The 15,945-nt window shown below is 41.0% G+C and overlaps 1 protein-coding gene across 1 annotated transcript in view; it reads left to right on the forward strand.

The window, feature by feature from the left end:
* The window catches only part of LOC126457965 (serine/threonine-protein kinase ATR), a 359,569-nt gene that overhangs the window by 130,916 nt on the left and 212,708 nt on the right, over positions 1-15,945 (forward strand). The window contains exons 13-14 of the mRNA XM_050094723.1: positions 8,074-8,526; positions 14,092-14,266. Coding sequence (XP_049950680.1) covers positions 8,074-8,526; positions 14,092-14,266 — 628 coding nt within the window. The remainder of the gene's footprint in view (positions 1-8,073; positions 8,527-14,091; positions 14,267-15,945) is intronic.

Genomic DNA, 15,945 nt, shown 5'->3' on the forward strand with positions numbered 1-15,945 from the left:
ATAATGTACACATATATAGGATGTTTGAAAAAGAACTCCTTAGTTTTAAATGACATACACTATTCTAGTTTGTGGTGTTTGATTCATCAACTCTCCAATTTTGGATCCCCTGCAGTTGGCAGGTCTGCTTGACCTTGAGACGGCACTAGTGGTGTTTTTTCCCCTCTGTTCCCTCAGTTCAGTCCAGGCGTGTGTGCAGCTCTGTGCAGGGCAACTCAGGAACAATATGTACTCCACAAAGCCCAGACTTAACCCCACTGGACTTTTTCTTTTGGGACCACATAAAAAAATGTTGCGTAGATCAGAGACATCAATCATTTATGGGAAAGAATCCTCGTGGTGGTTGGGACAGTTACACGTGAAATGCTGGTGAATACGTGGCGAGAAGTGGAACATTGCCTTGACGTGTGGAATATTGCCTTGACGTGTGCAGGGCAACAAATGGCTCCCACAGTGATGTCTACTAACATTAAACAAAACTTGAAGGAATTATCTTTCACGATATGTACTCATTGATGTAATTTTTGATTAGTTTCCCCATAAATTTATATTTAAAACTAGGAAGTTCTTTTTCAAACACCTCGTATTCTACAAACCACCAATATGACATAGTGGACCATAAGCATTAATTTCCCACTATTCTATTCATGTATGATATGTTCACGGCTATTTTTTAAACAAATATATTTGAATATTATAAATAAAAATCATGAAAAATTATGAAGTTCTATGGCAGGCTGTTCTAGCTCAACCAGCCAGACAGAGGTGGGCAAACAGGTGCATGGGAGGCAGTAAGGAAGCTGGGCTGTAGCCTATGTTCCTTCACTGATCTTCCATGGGCAGGGGTGGGCAAATGACTCGCACATGTGACAGAATGTGGTGAGAACGCAATGTAATACAACTGCCTGCAGTTAGCCTACCAACCTGTACGTATACTACTATGCTAGCTGTGGATGTTTACACAACATGGTGCAGAGTTGGAACAGCTTATTCTATAGTATTAATTTTTTAGTTAACTAGCTTCCGTCTTACAATGTCATCGTTAGAAAATTTGATATTCTACAGTACTAATTTGTGTAGTTAACTGGTTTTCATTTTAAAAGATGTACATCAGTCAGTTAGTGACTGATGGTGCCGTTGTAAGCCAAAAACTGCTTAAATAAATGTATTAATACTGTAGAACATCCACTTTGTTGTGCCTTTCATTTACAAGTATGAAGTGACTCTGTCAAACAGCAACAGAAGAATTATTTATCATAATGTAAGTTAATGTATCCTAAATATTCAGTTTTCTTTAATGTGTAGTTTCATAATGTTGGACTTCACAGCACGAGGATAAGAACAGCAGATTGCGTTCAAACACTTCACAGAGCCTACAAATCCAATTTGAAGAGTTACACTCATAAGCCTGCTCTGTTCTTCACGTTAGTTATCAGCTGCAAAGTGTCTATTGTCTTTTACCTGGTTTTAAACCCACCTAATTTGTCTGCTCGATTAAGACTTAGTTTTTTTCTCTGTGCTTGTTGATAATTGTAGTGACTATTTTGTCTTTGTAAAGGGGAGGTTGACAGGTTTTTAGCTGGGGTCTGAGTGATGTGCCCTTCATTGTTAACCTTCTCCAACTTATCCTCCCCAAGGAAGGAAATATGAGTTCCAAAAGCTAGGAAGCGTATCGCCTTTACTTCTATATGTGTCTATTGACAGTATTACACACTTCGCTTCCTGAATGCAGGTGCTAGCCAGCCGTTCTGTCTCTTTATTTATTGGCTTGTATCCATCTTTGTGACTCTGTTTATAGGTCCCCTGTCTCCCCATTGGAATGCAAATATTTTGTGCGTAGACTGTGTGGTTTCTATGAAATATTGTTTGTTCATTTTAAAATAAATCATATTAATCTGTCTGAGATTCTGCCAATATCTGTAAATGTTTTTATTACTATCTTCCTCTTCTCCTCCTCCTCCTTCTCTCTCTCTCTCTCTCTCTCTCTCTCTCATGCACACTACTACTGTTTGTATGTTCTCCAGTATTTGGTGAATTGTTCTGTATTTAGACTCCAAACTTGCTTGTTGTAGGATGTTGTTTCTCTTGTAATTCACATAATAAATTATTTAGCTTCTTCCTGTGACACATTTATTTTTGTAGGTCATTTTTGGGCTACTGAGAGTGTAAATTTTAGGTTCAAAGAGCTGAAGCTACATTAAATGTAATTTTGTTTGTGTGATAGGTAATGACTTCAACATATGTTTATTTTAGTTTAATATATTTTTATTTGAATTTCACTTTTCTTTTGTTTTATACTTGTGTGGAGAAGTGGTCACTACAAAATACTACTGATGTTATTGTAGAATTGATCCATATACTTAGCATTTTAAGATAAGGTTAAGATATCAGCGTACCTTTTTAAAGAAAAATGGGGAAGTGGAAATATTCCCTTTGTCAGAAAATTTCCAGGGCGGTTTTTGAAATAGTCCCCTTGGCTATGTACACACAGTTGCCAGTCCAATGTTTCTGGAGGTCTTGGAGGCAGGCAGGGAAATTTTCAACTGTGATGCTTGTAAATTCATTTGTCACAGCCCATTGAATGTCTGTGATATCTTGATGAAGTTTTTCTTTCAGTCACCTTTTCACTTGTGGAAACAAGAAAAACTTTCAAGACAAGAGGTTGGGTGAATATGCCAGATGTGGGATGGAAATAACAGAATACCTGGCCAGATACTCAGTAACAGATGTAGCAATATGGGGTCTTGCAGTAAGTACCCATCCTGAGAATGTCACAATCAGGTAGTGTTGTTGAATTGCTTGTTGCAAACATTTCAAGACTTCAATGTAAAGAGTTTGCTTTGCTGGTTGGCCTGGAGGAATATACTTACGGTGAACTAACCCTTTACTATCAAAGACTGTGATCAACATTGTCTTTGTTCTCGAAGGCTGTCATTTGACTGTCTTGGAGCTTTGTTATCCAGAACTGTATCCAGTCTGACTCTATCCAGTAGTTCAGCAGAAATTATTCACCTTTCCTCTTTCTGTTTTATCTGTTAATGTGTGATAGATGAGATTTGCTCTAAGTTTCCATTTCCCAAAATCTTTGCGTAAAACGTTATGATACGCGTTAAGATTCAAATTAAGTTCTTCTGGTATCACACATACATTTACATGACGGTCTTCTTGCAGTAACTGCCTTATACGCTCCACGTTTGCATCAGTATGTGCTGCAGATGTGTGACCAGCTCTGGGGTAATTTTGCATTGGATCTCTTCCCTCATGAAACCTTTTGTGCCACTTGAAAATGTGACTTCTTTAATCACTGTCCACATTTTGTTAGTTATTTTCTCGAGCTTCACGCAGTAGTTAATGTTTACTCCTTGGTCACAACCAGCATCTAGTGTGTCACCGTAACTAATGTACCAAGAACCCAAAGAGTTTGTTGCTAAGCGTAGCCCTACCACCTGGTGTGTTTGCACGGAAACATGACAAAGGTCATTTTAGAGACACATGCATACCAGGCAACATAAAAACATTTGTTCCTTTTTTAACACCTGTTCTGGAAGTTTCCTGACAAAGGGAGTGTGATGTGTCCTGTGTCAGTGGAACATTTTGTACGCTATGCAGAGAAAATTCTACGTACATGCATTTGAATGCTTATCAGTGAACTATAGGTTGGACAGAATAGAGATTCTTGAAATACTGCTATTAGAAAAATAATGGATCCAATGCAAGTTACAGATTTACTTAAGTTTGATAGTGGTTGGTGTTTGGTCACGTACTGAAACATAAATTTTTTGAGGCGTTCATAATGACAAAAACATTAAATTTAATATTATTTCCTCTTAGAGAACTACATATAAAGTTTTTTAATCTTCCTACAGACAAACTGGGATCATGTAACAACCTCAGTTCCTCTTTCTTTGTTGTTTTCTATATAGCTGTACTACATCTTCTCGAAATGTTGTCTTTTCCTATGTTCTTTTCATATAATTCCTGATTTCTTTCTTTTGTTGTGTGCTGAAAGCCTTCTAAATTTAGTATTTTATTCTTAAAGTGTTTCTTTGTATTATTTCCAATTCTTTGCTGATGTTTCTGTACAGTTTTTTTTCTTATTTCTGCAATCCATGCTGTTTTTAACTTCTTTTTCCACATATACAGAAATATTTGTTTTGTTAGCATATTACATTCATTCAGTAGAAGTGTCCAGTATTTCTGATGATTTCTGTATATTGCAGAACATTTCCTTATCACTTCTCTTTTTCAACCACCTTTAATTTGTATTGCATCCATTATTTCTCTAGTACTGCATATTTCAAGTATATGCACCCTGTCCTGCTTGTAGTTCATTGTTAAGCATTCACATGTCTATAAATCTTTTCCTCTTACCAATGTGTTACAGTGCTTTAGTCATGTAGACATATATTTATTGATGTAGATATTTTAAGTTAAACTGTATACTCTTTCTAATTTTTTTAACTCTGCATATATTACTATTTCTTCTAGTTCATACTGCTGTATGGTTTCTCCAACATGTCTGAGTCTGCGATCTCATTCTGTTGTAAATATTTATGTTTCATGTATTTAGGCACATTCCTATATTTCTCCTGAATTATGCTTTTTCAGCCTAGTTTCCGAGACCAGTTCTGTTGACTATTCTTTCCAGAGAATTTATTTGAGAAAATGTTTGTGCCAGATTTACTGAAATTGTTGCAAAATTGTCTACAAAAGTTGGGCAATTTATTTATTTTTTACTGTATATAATTTTGGCTTCAGGTCACAAGTGTGACTGTCAATGTGTTTCCCTAAGGCAGTATTTCTGGTCTCTCTCTCTCTCTCTCTCTCTCTCTCTCTCTCTCTGTGTGTGTGTGTGTGTGTGTGTGTGTGTGTGTGTGTGTGTGTAGCTTGACAAAGGATTTATATTGACAAGTAGCTAGTTTTCTTTGTCTTTTGTGTGTACCTGTCAGTAACTCAACACTTCTTCTATTCAGTGAGTGTGCACCTTACTCCTCAATAAATGATTGACTTTGTGTCAAAACTTTCCACACTGTATTACACCATTTTCATCTTCAGAACAAATTCTTGTTCAGGATACACTTTAAGTATATTTTGAAAAGTTTGTTAAAAATTTCTGGTATTACACTCCTGGAAATGGAAAGAAGAACACATTGACACCGGTGTGTCAGACCCATCATACTTGCTCCGGACACTGCGAGAGGGCTGTACAAGCAATGATCACACGCACGGCACAGCGGACACACCAGGAACCGCGGTGTTGGCCGTCAAATGGCGCTAGCTGCGCAGCATTTGTGCACCGCTGCCGTCAGTGTCAGCCAGTTTGCCGTGGCATACGGAGCTCCATCGCAGTCTTTAACACTGGTAGCATGCCGCGACAGCGTGGACGTGAACCGTATGTGCAGTTGACGGACTTTGAGCGAGGGCGTATAGTGGGCATGCGGGAGGCCGGGTGGACGTACCGCCGAATTGCTCAACACGTGGGGCGTGAGGTCTCCACAGTACATCGATGTTGTCGCCAGTGGTCGGCGGAAGGTGCACGTGCCCGTCGACCTGGGACCGGACCGCAGCGACGCACGGATGCACGCCAAGACCGTAGGATCCTACGCAGTGCCGTAGGGGACCGCACCGCCACTTCCCAGCAAATTAGGGACACTGTTGCTCCTGGGGTATCGGCGAGGACCATTCGCAACCGTCTCCATGAAGCTGGGCAACGGTCCCGCACACCGTTAGGCCGTCTTCCGCTCACGCCCCAACATCGTGCAGCCCGCCTCCAGTGGTGTCGCGACAGGCGTGAATGGAGGGACGAATGGAGACGTGTCGTCTTCAGCGATGAGAGTCGCTTCTGCCTTGGTGCCAATGATGGTCGTATGCGTGTTTGGCGCCATGCAGGTGAGCGCCACAATCAGGACTGCATATGACCGAGACACACAGGGCCAACACCCGGCATCATGGTGTGGGGAGCGATCTCCTACACTGGCCGTACACCACTGGTGATCGTCGAGGGGACACTGAATAGTGCACGGTACATCCAAACCGTCATCGAACCCATCGTTCTACCATTCCTAGACCGGCAAGGGAACTTGCTGTTCCAACAGGACAATGCACGTCCGCATGTATCCCGTGCCACCCAACGTGCTCTAGAAGGTGTAAGTCAACTACCCTGGCCAGCAAGATCTCCGGATCTGTCCCCCATTGAGCATGTTTGGGACTGGATGAAGCGTCGTCTCATGCGGTCTGCACGTCCAACACGAACGCTGGTCCAACTGAGGCGCCAGGTGGAAATGGCATGGCAAGCCGTTCCACAGGACTACATCCAGCATCTCTATGATCGTCTCCATGGGAGAATAGCAGCCTGCATTGCTGCGAAAGGTGGATATACACTGTACTAGTGCCGACATTGTGCATGCTCTGTTGCCTGTGTCTATGTGCCTGTGGTTCTGTCAGTGTGATCATGTGATGTATCTGACCCCAGGAATGTGTCAATAAAATTTCCCCTTCCTGGGACAATGAATTCACGGTGTTCTTATTTCAATTTCCAGGAGTGTATTTTTGGTGAAAGTTTATTTTGTTTTTGTAAGCTTAGATTTTTCGCAGGTTCTTTTGAACAGTTTCTCCATTTATGAGCTTTTTTGTTCTAGTTCTTTTTCACACTTCTACTTTAACACAGCTATTTTTTTACTCATCATAAATCACAATGTTTTCTGTGTTCCTTCAGAAATTTGTTCTTGGGGTTTGATCTGACTGACCTTATTAGCTGTTTCAGTTTCTCTTCTAAATTGTTTTATGCTTTCTTTTGCTGTATTGGGAATTTAAATTCAGTGTTAGATAATGGTACTCCCTTTTGAATTTAAACTTCAGAAGGCATTTCAGCATATTCCAGTTCTCCTTCACCACAAGTACAGGGTTTGTCCAGAGACCTTGGTCTGTAGACATTACAAGACTTAATGGTAGCCGGCCGCGGTGGCCGTGCGGTTCTGGCGCTGCAGTCCGGAACCGCGAGGCTGCTACGGTCGCAGGTTCGAATTCTGCCTCGGGCATGGGTGTGTGTGATGTCTTTAGGTTAGTTAGGTTTAAGTAGTTCTAAGTTCTAGGGGACTTATGACCTAAGATGTTGAGTCCCATAGTATTCAGAGCCATTTGAACCATTTTTTTGAACTTAATGGTAGATTCCTCATCTGATTTTGTATCCAGGGTAGTGCTGTGCTTATGTAAACTTCCTGTTTTGTGATCTGAAATTGTAAATTGTAGAGAACACGAACTATAAGAGCATTATCCCTGAATTTCTAAAATAAGAACAATACCAAATGAGATGCCTCTAATGTTTGGAACAAATGATACTGAGATCAACCACCACCACCACCACCACCACCACCTGGAACCATCAAGCCCCTCCATTCATTATAGCCCTGGATAATAGGCTGCCACTGTTGCCAGCTCTATCATTCCTATGTCCACGTTCTCAGCTTTCACTGTCTTTAAGATATTTGTCTTAATTTTGGCAAGGGGCTCTTAAATGGTACTATCAGATATTTTTTTGAGAGATATAGTTTTCTGTCACTCCTCATTTATTCTGGCTTCTGGCAGGCGACCTTGGAATCCTTAGGACCCAGGTTGATGAAATTAGTAAAGTTTTTGTTATTATTTTTATTTTTCCATGAATTTGATTTGCATTGTTGAACTGTGGCTGTGGATTAATTAGCTGAGAGCACTGAAATAAACTTAGGAGCATTCATAAAACAGATTATAAAGGTGAAAACTGGTGATCCTTGACACAACCATGGTCGTTTTCTTGCACCTTAATGGCCATTATTGACACACGGCTTGTATCTGTTCAGTCAGAATATGTCGGTCACATTTTTTTCCTATCTCATCTTAATGTAACATACACTACTATTTACTGCCAATTTATTTTGTTGGAACAAATTGATGATGCTGTTTCCCTCTGCATATGAAATGTTTCTCTCTTTTGTGTATCATAGTTCCCTTTAAATTTAGAAGGAATTACACAGAATTATATACACATATTTGTGGTAAAACCTAACATACTAAAAAAGCGCATTTTTTTCATCACAGGAAATTAACTGGGAATCAACTGGACTTGCAACTTGTGTGTACTGACTGCCAGTCAAAAGATGGGCCTCAGGTGCAACTGTCTTTGAACAGTGATACCATGGAATTTCTGGCAGGATTAACAACATTGGCAGTGGAATCAAGTACATCGCCTATGAAACGTGCTGCTGCTATGTTTTTACCATCGCTTGCAAGACATTTTCCAGTGGCATTTTCTCATCCAAAAGGCCTTCCTTTCAGTCAGTGGCTTACCATGCTGTCCGATCCAGATAGCAGTGTGCGCTCAGCATTTTCGAAGCATGTTCACCATTTAATAATTGGCCAGCGTAAGGAGTGTCAGCAAGAGCTCCTGTCTGAGCTTTCCCAGCATATCATGGCTGCAGTACGGAAAGCTCTTCACACAAAAAACAAGCCTTTACAGGAGTCACTTATCTTCACTCTGAAGACACTTGGATGGTTAGTAGTAGTAGTAGTAGTACTACATTTTTTTTGTAATTGTTTGATTTTTGGCTGTCAAAAGTTGTGAGCTGTATTAAGTGTACATCATTTTCTGCAGTTACTCTTAATGATTGTATAGTTGGTAGTAAATCTGAAGCAAAATGTATTCATGTTTTTAGCAAGGAACTGGATTGCTGGTAGTTCCCTGAGGCATAGTTGCATCTTTTGATTAGCTTTATTTTCTTATATGGGGGAATTGCAGACAGGAAGAAATGTCCTTATGAAATATGTATCCATTACTGTAACTTACTCAGTAAAAAAGGAGTTATATTGTTTGTTCCCAGTGTATGGTATTTAATTCTTGTTTTCCTTGACATTATCAAAACATTTTGAAGTAATCTGTGTTTACATAAGAAAATTGTTACAAGCTTCAGATACATCTGTGTATTATCATAGTCAATACTACACTGTTGGATCTTAATTCACCATTTTATTAACTGTTAGATTCACAACATTTGAATTTTGCACTAAATAATATGATGATAGTTTTGGTATGGGAAGAATATACAAAACTGAAGACAGGCAGCTACTAACCACCAGACGAGTGGTTAGTGTCACTCGGGCATGCTTAAAATTGTATAAACAACACTAACCTTTGAGCTAGCTTAAAGTACTCTCTCTCTCTCTCTCTCTCTCTCTCTCTCTCTCTCTCTCTCTCTCTCTCTCAAGTGGGTAAACATCCCCCCCCCTTTTCCACACACACACACACACACACACACACACACACCCCTGAAGTATTCCCTAGTTTGTGAAATGCATGTTAGATTGCAACTGTTGTTATCCTCAAATCCGGAACTGCTGCATCTTGAATAAATGCTGGGGTAAATCATATAGCTTGCGTTAATATGGACTATTTCTGTGTTGAAGCTGTGTGCTGGAATCTGGAAGCTTCAATACATTTTCAACTCTATGCTAAATAATAGAAAGCACTTACCCTGATCACAGTTATGTTGTCACTTCTGTCACAATTGGTGTATATAAGGCAACACCACATATACAGTTAGTGTTCATACATCTGATATGACTTTATATGAACTCTGTCTGACAACAAGGAATGACATTCCTGTGTAAATTGACAGATAACTAAGTGTTGTATGTTTTCCATGACATCAGCACCATTGGCACAGCGTGCCTTTTATTCAGTTGTGCACCCTGCTTCTCCAAGCTGGGATTCCACAGTACAGAATAACTGCGAAGCCAGCCGGTACCACAGCATGTAGTGAACTGCTGTCGTCCCACCTTGAAGACGCATGACGTCACTCTGTATCAGTTTACATGCACAAACAGTAATAAAATCTTCCAAACAGTTTGTGGTTTTTAACTGTTTAACTAATAAAAAATTCTTTCAACTGCAGCAACTATCATTGATTGCTCATAACTCCAACACTCGCATCACCACTGCTGACTCTCCACCAGACTGACTTTACTGCTTCTTGTGCTTTTGGCTGTGGTGAATGAAAGTCTTCAGTATGCTCCTCTTCTAAGCAAAAAAGCAGGGCCTTAATTTACGATGCATCAGGTAAAGAATGTTTGGCTGCTTAACTTCAACATTTATGAGAGGTTCCCATAAAAACTGCTGTTCCACAATGCAAACTGAATGTGTTGGTCCATCAGCACCTCAGTCATGAAGAAGAACTGGAAGAGGAGAAACTAAAGGTGCTGGCACACCTGCAGAAAGCGGATTCCATTTCTGCATAAATCCTCAGGAAGTATAGCTTCAAATGTGTGATGTGCCCATTGACACAGACAGTCAACTTTCTTGTAATCTAAAGGACAGTTTAGAATTATGGAAGCCAGGGATCTACAGTATTCCTTGTGAATGTGGTATACATTTATCAAATGACAGGAAAATAGAGTGTCATTGTGTGGAACACAAAGCAACAAGTGGTTGGAGCAAACCAGTGAATGTGCAGTATCTGAGCACTGTCTGGAGCACAAGCAGTCCACTAATTATTATGAGACAAAAATGTTTGCTCAACCTCCCACATTGTGGGGGAGTGTCAACATGAAGGCAATGCAGAACAAGTTGAGGGAAGCCCTTATCAACATAAACCCTGGCTACCAACTCAGTAAATCTTGGCGACCTATGCTTAAGTTACAGAAGGAGCAATGTTATCTGCATACACATGCAGATTGCTATTTTGTAAGTGGTACCAGCATTTCTTCAGCACCTGTTCAACTGGTAGATGTAACAAAAAATTCCAATGGTTCTGCTGAAAACTGACTTGGTACGGATCACTGGCTGCTGCAAAATGACCCAGGGGAAGGGGACATTACAGAGCACGTAAATGTCAAGTGACATCTATGGTGGCAAACTGTCTACAGATTGATTCTGAATAGAGACCACCCATGAGAAGATGATGTCAGATGGAACATCATAAACAAGATCATGGGGAGGCCAGGTGAGGGAATAGAGGGACATCATGAAGGAAAGGGCAGCTCACTTACCAGCTCAGTACATCAGATGTTTCTGATGATGACGACAAGGTAAGTTGCTGAAATATTTTACCAATCAGACATTAGAATTTAACAATGAAAACAATCAATTATTGATAAAATTATTTAATTAGATAGATAAAAAATCTGCTCACCTCCTTCAAGCTCCTTTCCCGCCAACTGTTGTGCCTGAAGAAGGATCCTCTGGCTCCGAAAACTTGCAGTCACAACAGTTTTTATGTGTGTGTTCTGCTGCTGCTTGGTGAGTTAGATTTTTTATCTATCTAATTAGACATTAAAATTTGGCAGTGTGTCAGAGAACACTTTAGTCTGTGTTTCATTACTTCTCTTATTGTCCTTTGTCACTTGTATCTTAAGAACATCAACTGTATCTTGTGTCATGGGTTTCTCTGCTTCTCATTGAGATCTGAAATTAATGGTATCATACCCAAATCCTTACATAAAAAGTGGCGTTACGCTGACCATTCAGCCTATGCAACTTGTAGTCCACCTGAAACATGGCATTATATTGATCATTCACCCAGTAAAATTTGTAGTCCACCCGAAACATGACATTATGTTGACTGTTCAGCCTATGCAGTTTGTAGTCTGCTCTTATGCCACTCCTGTTATAAAACCTGTTTCGCCTGTGGGCTATTTCCCTGTGGATAGCCTGGGTGAAATCTGTACACACAACCACCTACCATTTTCTATTGCAGCCTTGGCCTGGGCATTCTGTAGCCAGTCAGAGACGCATGTGAACGCAGTCACACTATTTGCCAGTTGTGCTACACTATTGTGCATTATTCTTTCCGAGTATGACAACTAAACAGCTAAAAGACTGACATCTTTCCTGGTGACAGTTGTGAAAGAAAAAATACCAGGTATTATAGTTAATGTTTATACCAAGTAGCATTATATTTCAATACCAGACCATGACACCATCAGCTGATGTGCTGTAATTGAGGTCATATTTAATTTCTAATTCCATATATAGAAAGTAAATGGATGCAGCACCTCTTTCAAGAGTTCTTCACAGGTGTATGAAACTTTTGTGTGATAAGCAGCAGTGATTTTCCAACAGGTATATTAACTAAAGGTTGATAAAATGCTGAAACTGACCATAGTGGCTCTGCCCTGAAGATGTAATTCTTTGCAAACATTGTATGAAGTCAGTGGAGCAATTGCACATTTTGTGTACAAGATGCTGGAGAACAGCTGTAGGAGAGAGAGAGAGAGAGAGAGAGAGAGAGGGGGGAGGGGGGGATGACGACTTGTTTGATGATGCTCATTACATTCGAGATCGTTGAGTTTCTGGGAGTGGTAGTAAAGCTACATTATTTGCGAAGCACATGTATTATATCTTCATCAAATTCCTGTTTGATGAGAGGAGTTTGTGTTTCCTTCTTTTATGTCTCACTACTTTCTGCCAACTTGCTCTGCATACATGATGTGATCAAAAGTATCAGGACACCCCCAAAAATATGTTTTTCTTATTAGGTGCATTGTGCTGCCACCTGCTGCCAGATACTCCATATCAGGGACCTCAGTTGCCATTGGACGTTGTGAGAGAGCAAAATGGGGTGCTCCGAGGAACTCACGGACTTTGAACGTGGTCAGGTGATTGGGTGTCACTTGTGTCATACGTCCGTGTGCGAAATTTCCACACTCCTAAACATCCCTAGGTCCACTGTTTCTGAAGTGGAAACATGATGGAACACGTACAGCACAAAAGCGTACAAGCCGGCCTCATCTGTTGACTGACAGAGACTGCTGACAGTTGAAGAGGGCCGTGATGTGTAATAGGCAGACATCTATCCAGACCATCACACAGGAATTCCAAATTGTATCAGTATCCACTGCAAGTACTATGACAGTTAGGCGGGAGGTGAGAAAAGTTGGATTTCATGATTGAGCGACTGCTCATAAGCCACATATGATGCCGGTAAATGCAAAACGACGCCTCGTTTGGTGTAAGGAGTGTAAACATTAGACGGTTGAACAGTTGTAAAATGTTGTGTGGGGGTGATGAATCATGGTACACAATGTGGCAATCCGATGGCTGGGTGTGGGTATGGTGAATGCCCGGTGAACGTCATTTGCCAGTGTGTGTAGTGCCAACAGTAAAATGCGGAGGTGGTGGTGTTATGGTGTGGTCATGTTTGTCATGGAGGAGGCTTGCAACCATTGTTGTTTTGTGTGGCACTATCACAGCACAGGCCTACATTGATGTTTTAAGCACCTTGCTTTCCACTGTTGAAGAGCAATTTGAGGATGGAGACGGCATCTTTCAACACGATTGAGCACCTGTTCATATTGCACGGCCTATGGGGAGTGGTTACACGACAATTAACATCCCTGTAATGGACTGGCCTGCACAGAATTCTTATCTGAACCCTATAGAACACCTTTGGGATGTTTTGGAATGCCAACTTTTTGCCAGGCCTCACTGACTACAATCGATACCTCTCCTCAGTGCAGCACTCTGTGAAGAATGGGCTGCCATTCTCCAAGAAACCTTACAGCACCTGATTGAACATATGCCTGTGACAGTGGAAGCTGTCAACAAGGCTAAGGGTTGGCCAACACCATATCATATTCTAGCATTACGGATGGAGAGTGCCACGAACTTGTAAGTCAGTTTCAGCCAGGTGTCCGGATGCTTTTGATCACATAGTGTATCTTCGTCCATTTGGCTCTCCTTTGTGTGTGTGTGTGTGTGTGTGTGTGTGTGTGTGTGTGTGTAGGAACTCACGCCTGCATTCGTGCATGTGTGCATACATGCACATGTGCATCCTGTATACTTGCATTTTATATGCTTGCAGTTCATCACATCTATTTTGGAGCTGTTGCCATTCCCCTCATTATTTTATCAGCACTTGTTACACTATGATGAAAAATTGTGACTTTGAAGTCGATTACAGATTACAACAGTGTATCTAAGGAAAACAAAATAAATGTGTATTTTATATTATTATTATATTTACCGTAATTAATCTTACACTTTCCATTGCTCATTCTCCCTTCTCCTACTACTACAACTACTACTACCAACACTGCCAGTTCCACCATATTTTTCTTTTGCAGTAATGTGCGCATAGAAGGAATACTGCTGCATACTGCTGCTGCCCTTGTAGCTTTGGCTTTACACGTAAATGCAAGTTGTACAAGTGTTTCCAGGCTGTGTTTAAATGCCATAGTCAAAGCTCATGGCATATCTCTTCAAATGTTATTTACAAGATATCGACTTCAGCTGGGCTGTGTAAGTACTGTAGCAAAATTTAATGTTTTTCTAGAACATACTGAAGACTTGCATGAAATTTCTCAGGTACTTCTAATTGTTTTGCTGTGGAAATAAGTAAATTAAACATGAGATGTTAACAATTTGAGCATAAAACATAAAATCTGTGAAATGCAGCAGGAGACTTACATTTCCACATTTTATCACATTTGTCATTGTCTGACAAAACAAAAAGTGAAGCATGGTGAAGGTGACCAGAAGACCAAATGAAATTTCAGTGATTGCAAAATGGAGTCAAATTTACAAAGAACTTAGTAGCATGAGCCCGCTTACCAGTATGACACTACACTCTCTCTAGCTTGGATGCATGCACTGATTTGGTTGGAAATCCAAAGTATCTTCTCTTGAGGCAAGCTGGCCCACAACTGATGTAACTTGTACTTGGTATCCTGGATACGGGGACTGGGATGGAGTTTACATCCAAGCTGGCCCCACATATGTTCTGTAAGGGACAGATTTGGGTGTCTTGCTGGCCTCAGGAGTATCGTAGCATCTTCGAAACAGTTTACAGAGACATGTGCAATGTGTGGACAAGCACTGTCCTGTCGAAAATGGGCACAACTATACTGTCACATGAGAGGTAACACTTGAGTACATAGGATGTCCTGATACCATTGTGCCATCAGAGTTCCCTCCATCACTACCAGCCTTGACATAGTTTGGAAAAATGGGACCTCTCCCCAGATCACCGCCCTACATTGGGGATGATGGTCATGAGTGATAGTGCAGAACTACAATTCATCACCGAACACAATGCAACACCATTCATCAGCTGCCCATGCTTCCTGGTCATGGCACCATTCCAAATGCAGCCATTTGTGTTGTGACACTGACAGCAACCTGCACTTGGCACAGTAGTTTCCTAGTCGAGCTGCTGCTACTCTCGAACCATTGGTGCAGGATGTCACAGAATGTTACATGGAGTCAATCACTTGTTCTCGGGTGGCAGGCGCAGATGTGTGGGAGTTACAACGTAAAAGCTCCACAATACAGTGATCCCCCCTTGTGGTGGTCAGACATTGTGGACTGGAACCTTAACAACAAGTATGTGTCCTCACCTCTAACAATGCATTCCAACATGACTTCACTGTCACATCCAAATGTCCCAGAAATCTGGATATTACATGATTCAACCAAATAGCTAAGTGGGGACCTACATGATGCTCCTTTCAAACTCTGTCAGGTGCTGATAATGGTGTGTCACCCAAGTATGTGGGATTGCCTCACACAAGTACAGGGCTCTTACAAATGATTGAAGCGATTTCATAAATTCACTGTACCTCCATTCATTGACATATCGTCACGAAACACTACAGATACGTAGAAAAACTCATAAAGTTTTGTTCGGCTGAAGCCGCACTTCAGGTTTCTGGCGTCAGAGCGCTCGAGAGCGCAGTGAGACAAAATGGCGACAAGAGCCGAGAAAGCGTATGTCATGCTTGAAATGCACTCACATCAGTCAGTCATAACAGTCCAACGACACTTCAGGACGAAATTCAACAAAGATCCACCAACTGCTAACTCCATTCGGCGATGGTATGCGCTGTTTAAAGCTTCTGGATGCCTCTGAAGGGGAAATCAACGGGTCGGCCTGCAGTGAGCGAAGAAACGGTTGAACGCGTGCAGGCAAGTTTCACGTG

Source organism: Schistocerca serialis, chromosome 2, assembly GCF_023864345.2.
Source record: "Schistocerca serialis cubense isolate TAMUIC-IGC-003099 chromosome 2, iqSchSeri2.2, whole genome shotgun sequence".
Taxonomy (NCBI): domain Eukaryota; kingdom Metazoa; phylum Arthropoda; class Insecta; order Orthoptera; family Acrididae; genus Schistocerca; species Schistocerca serialis.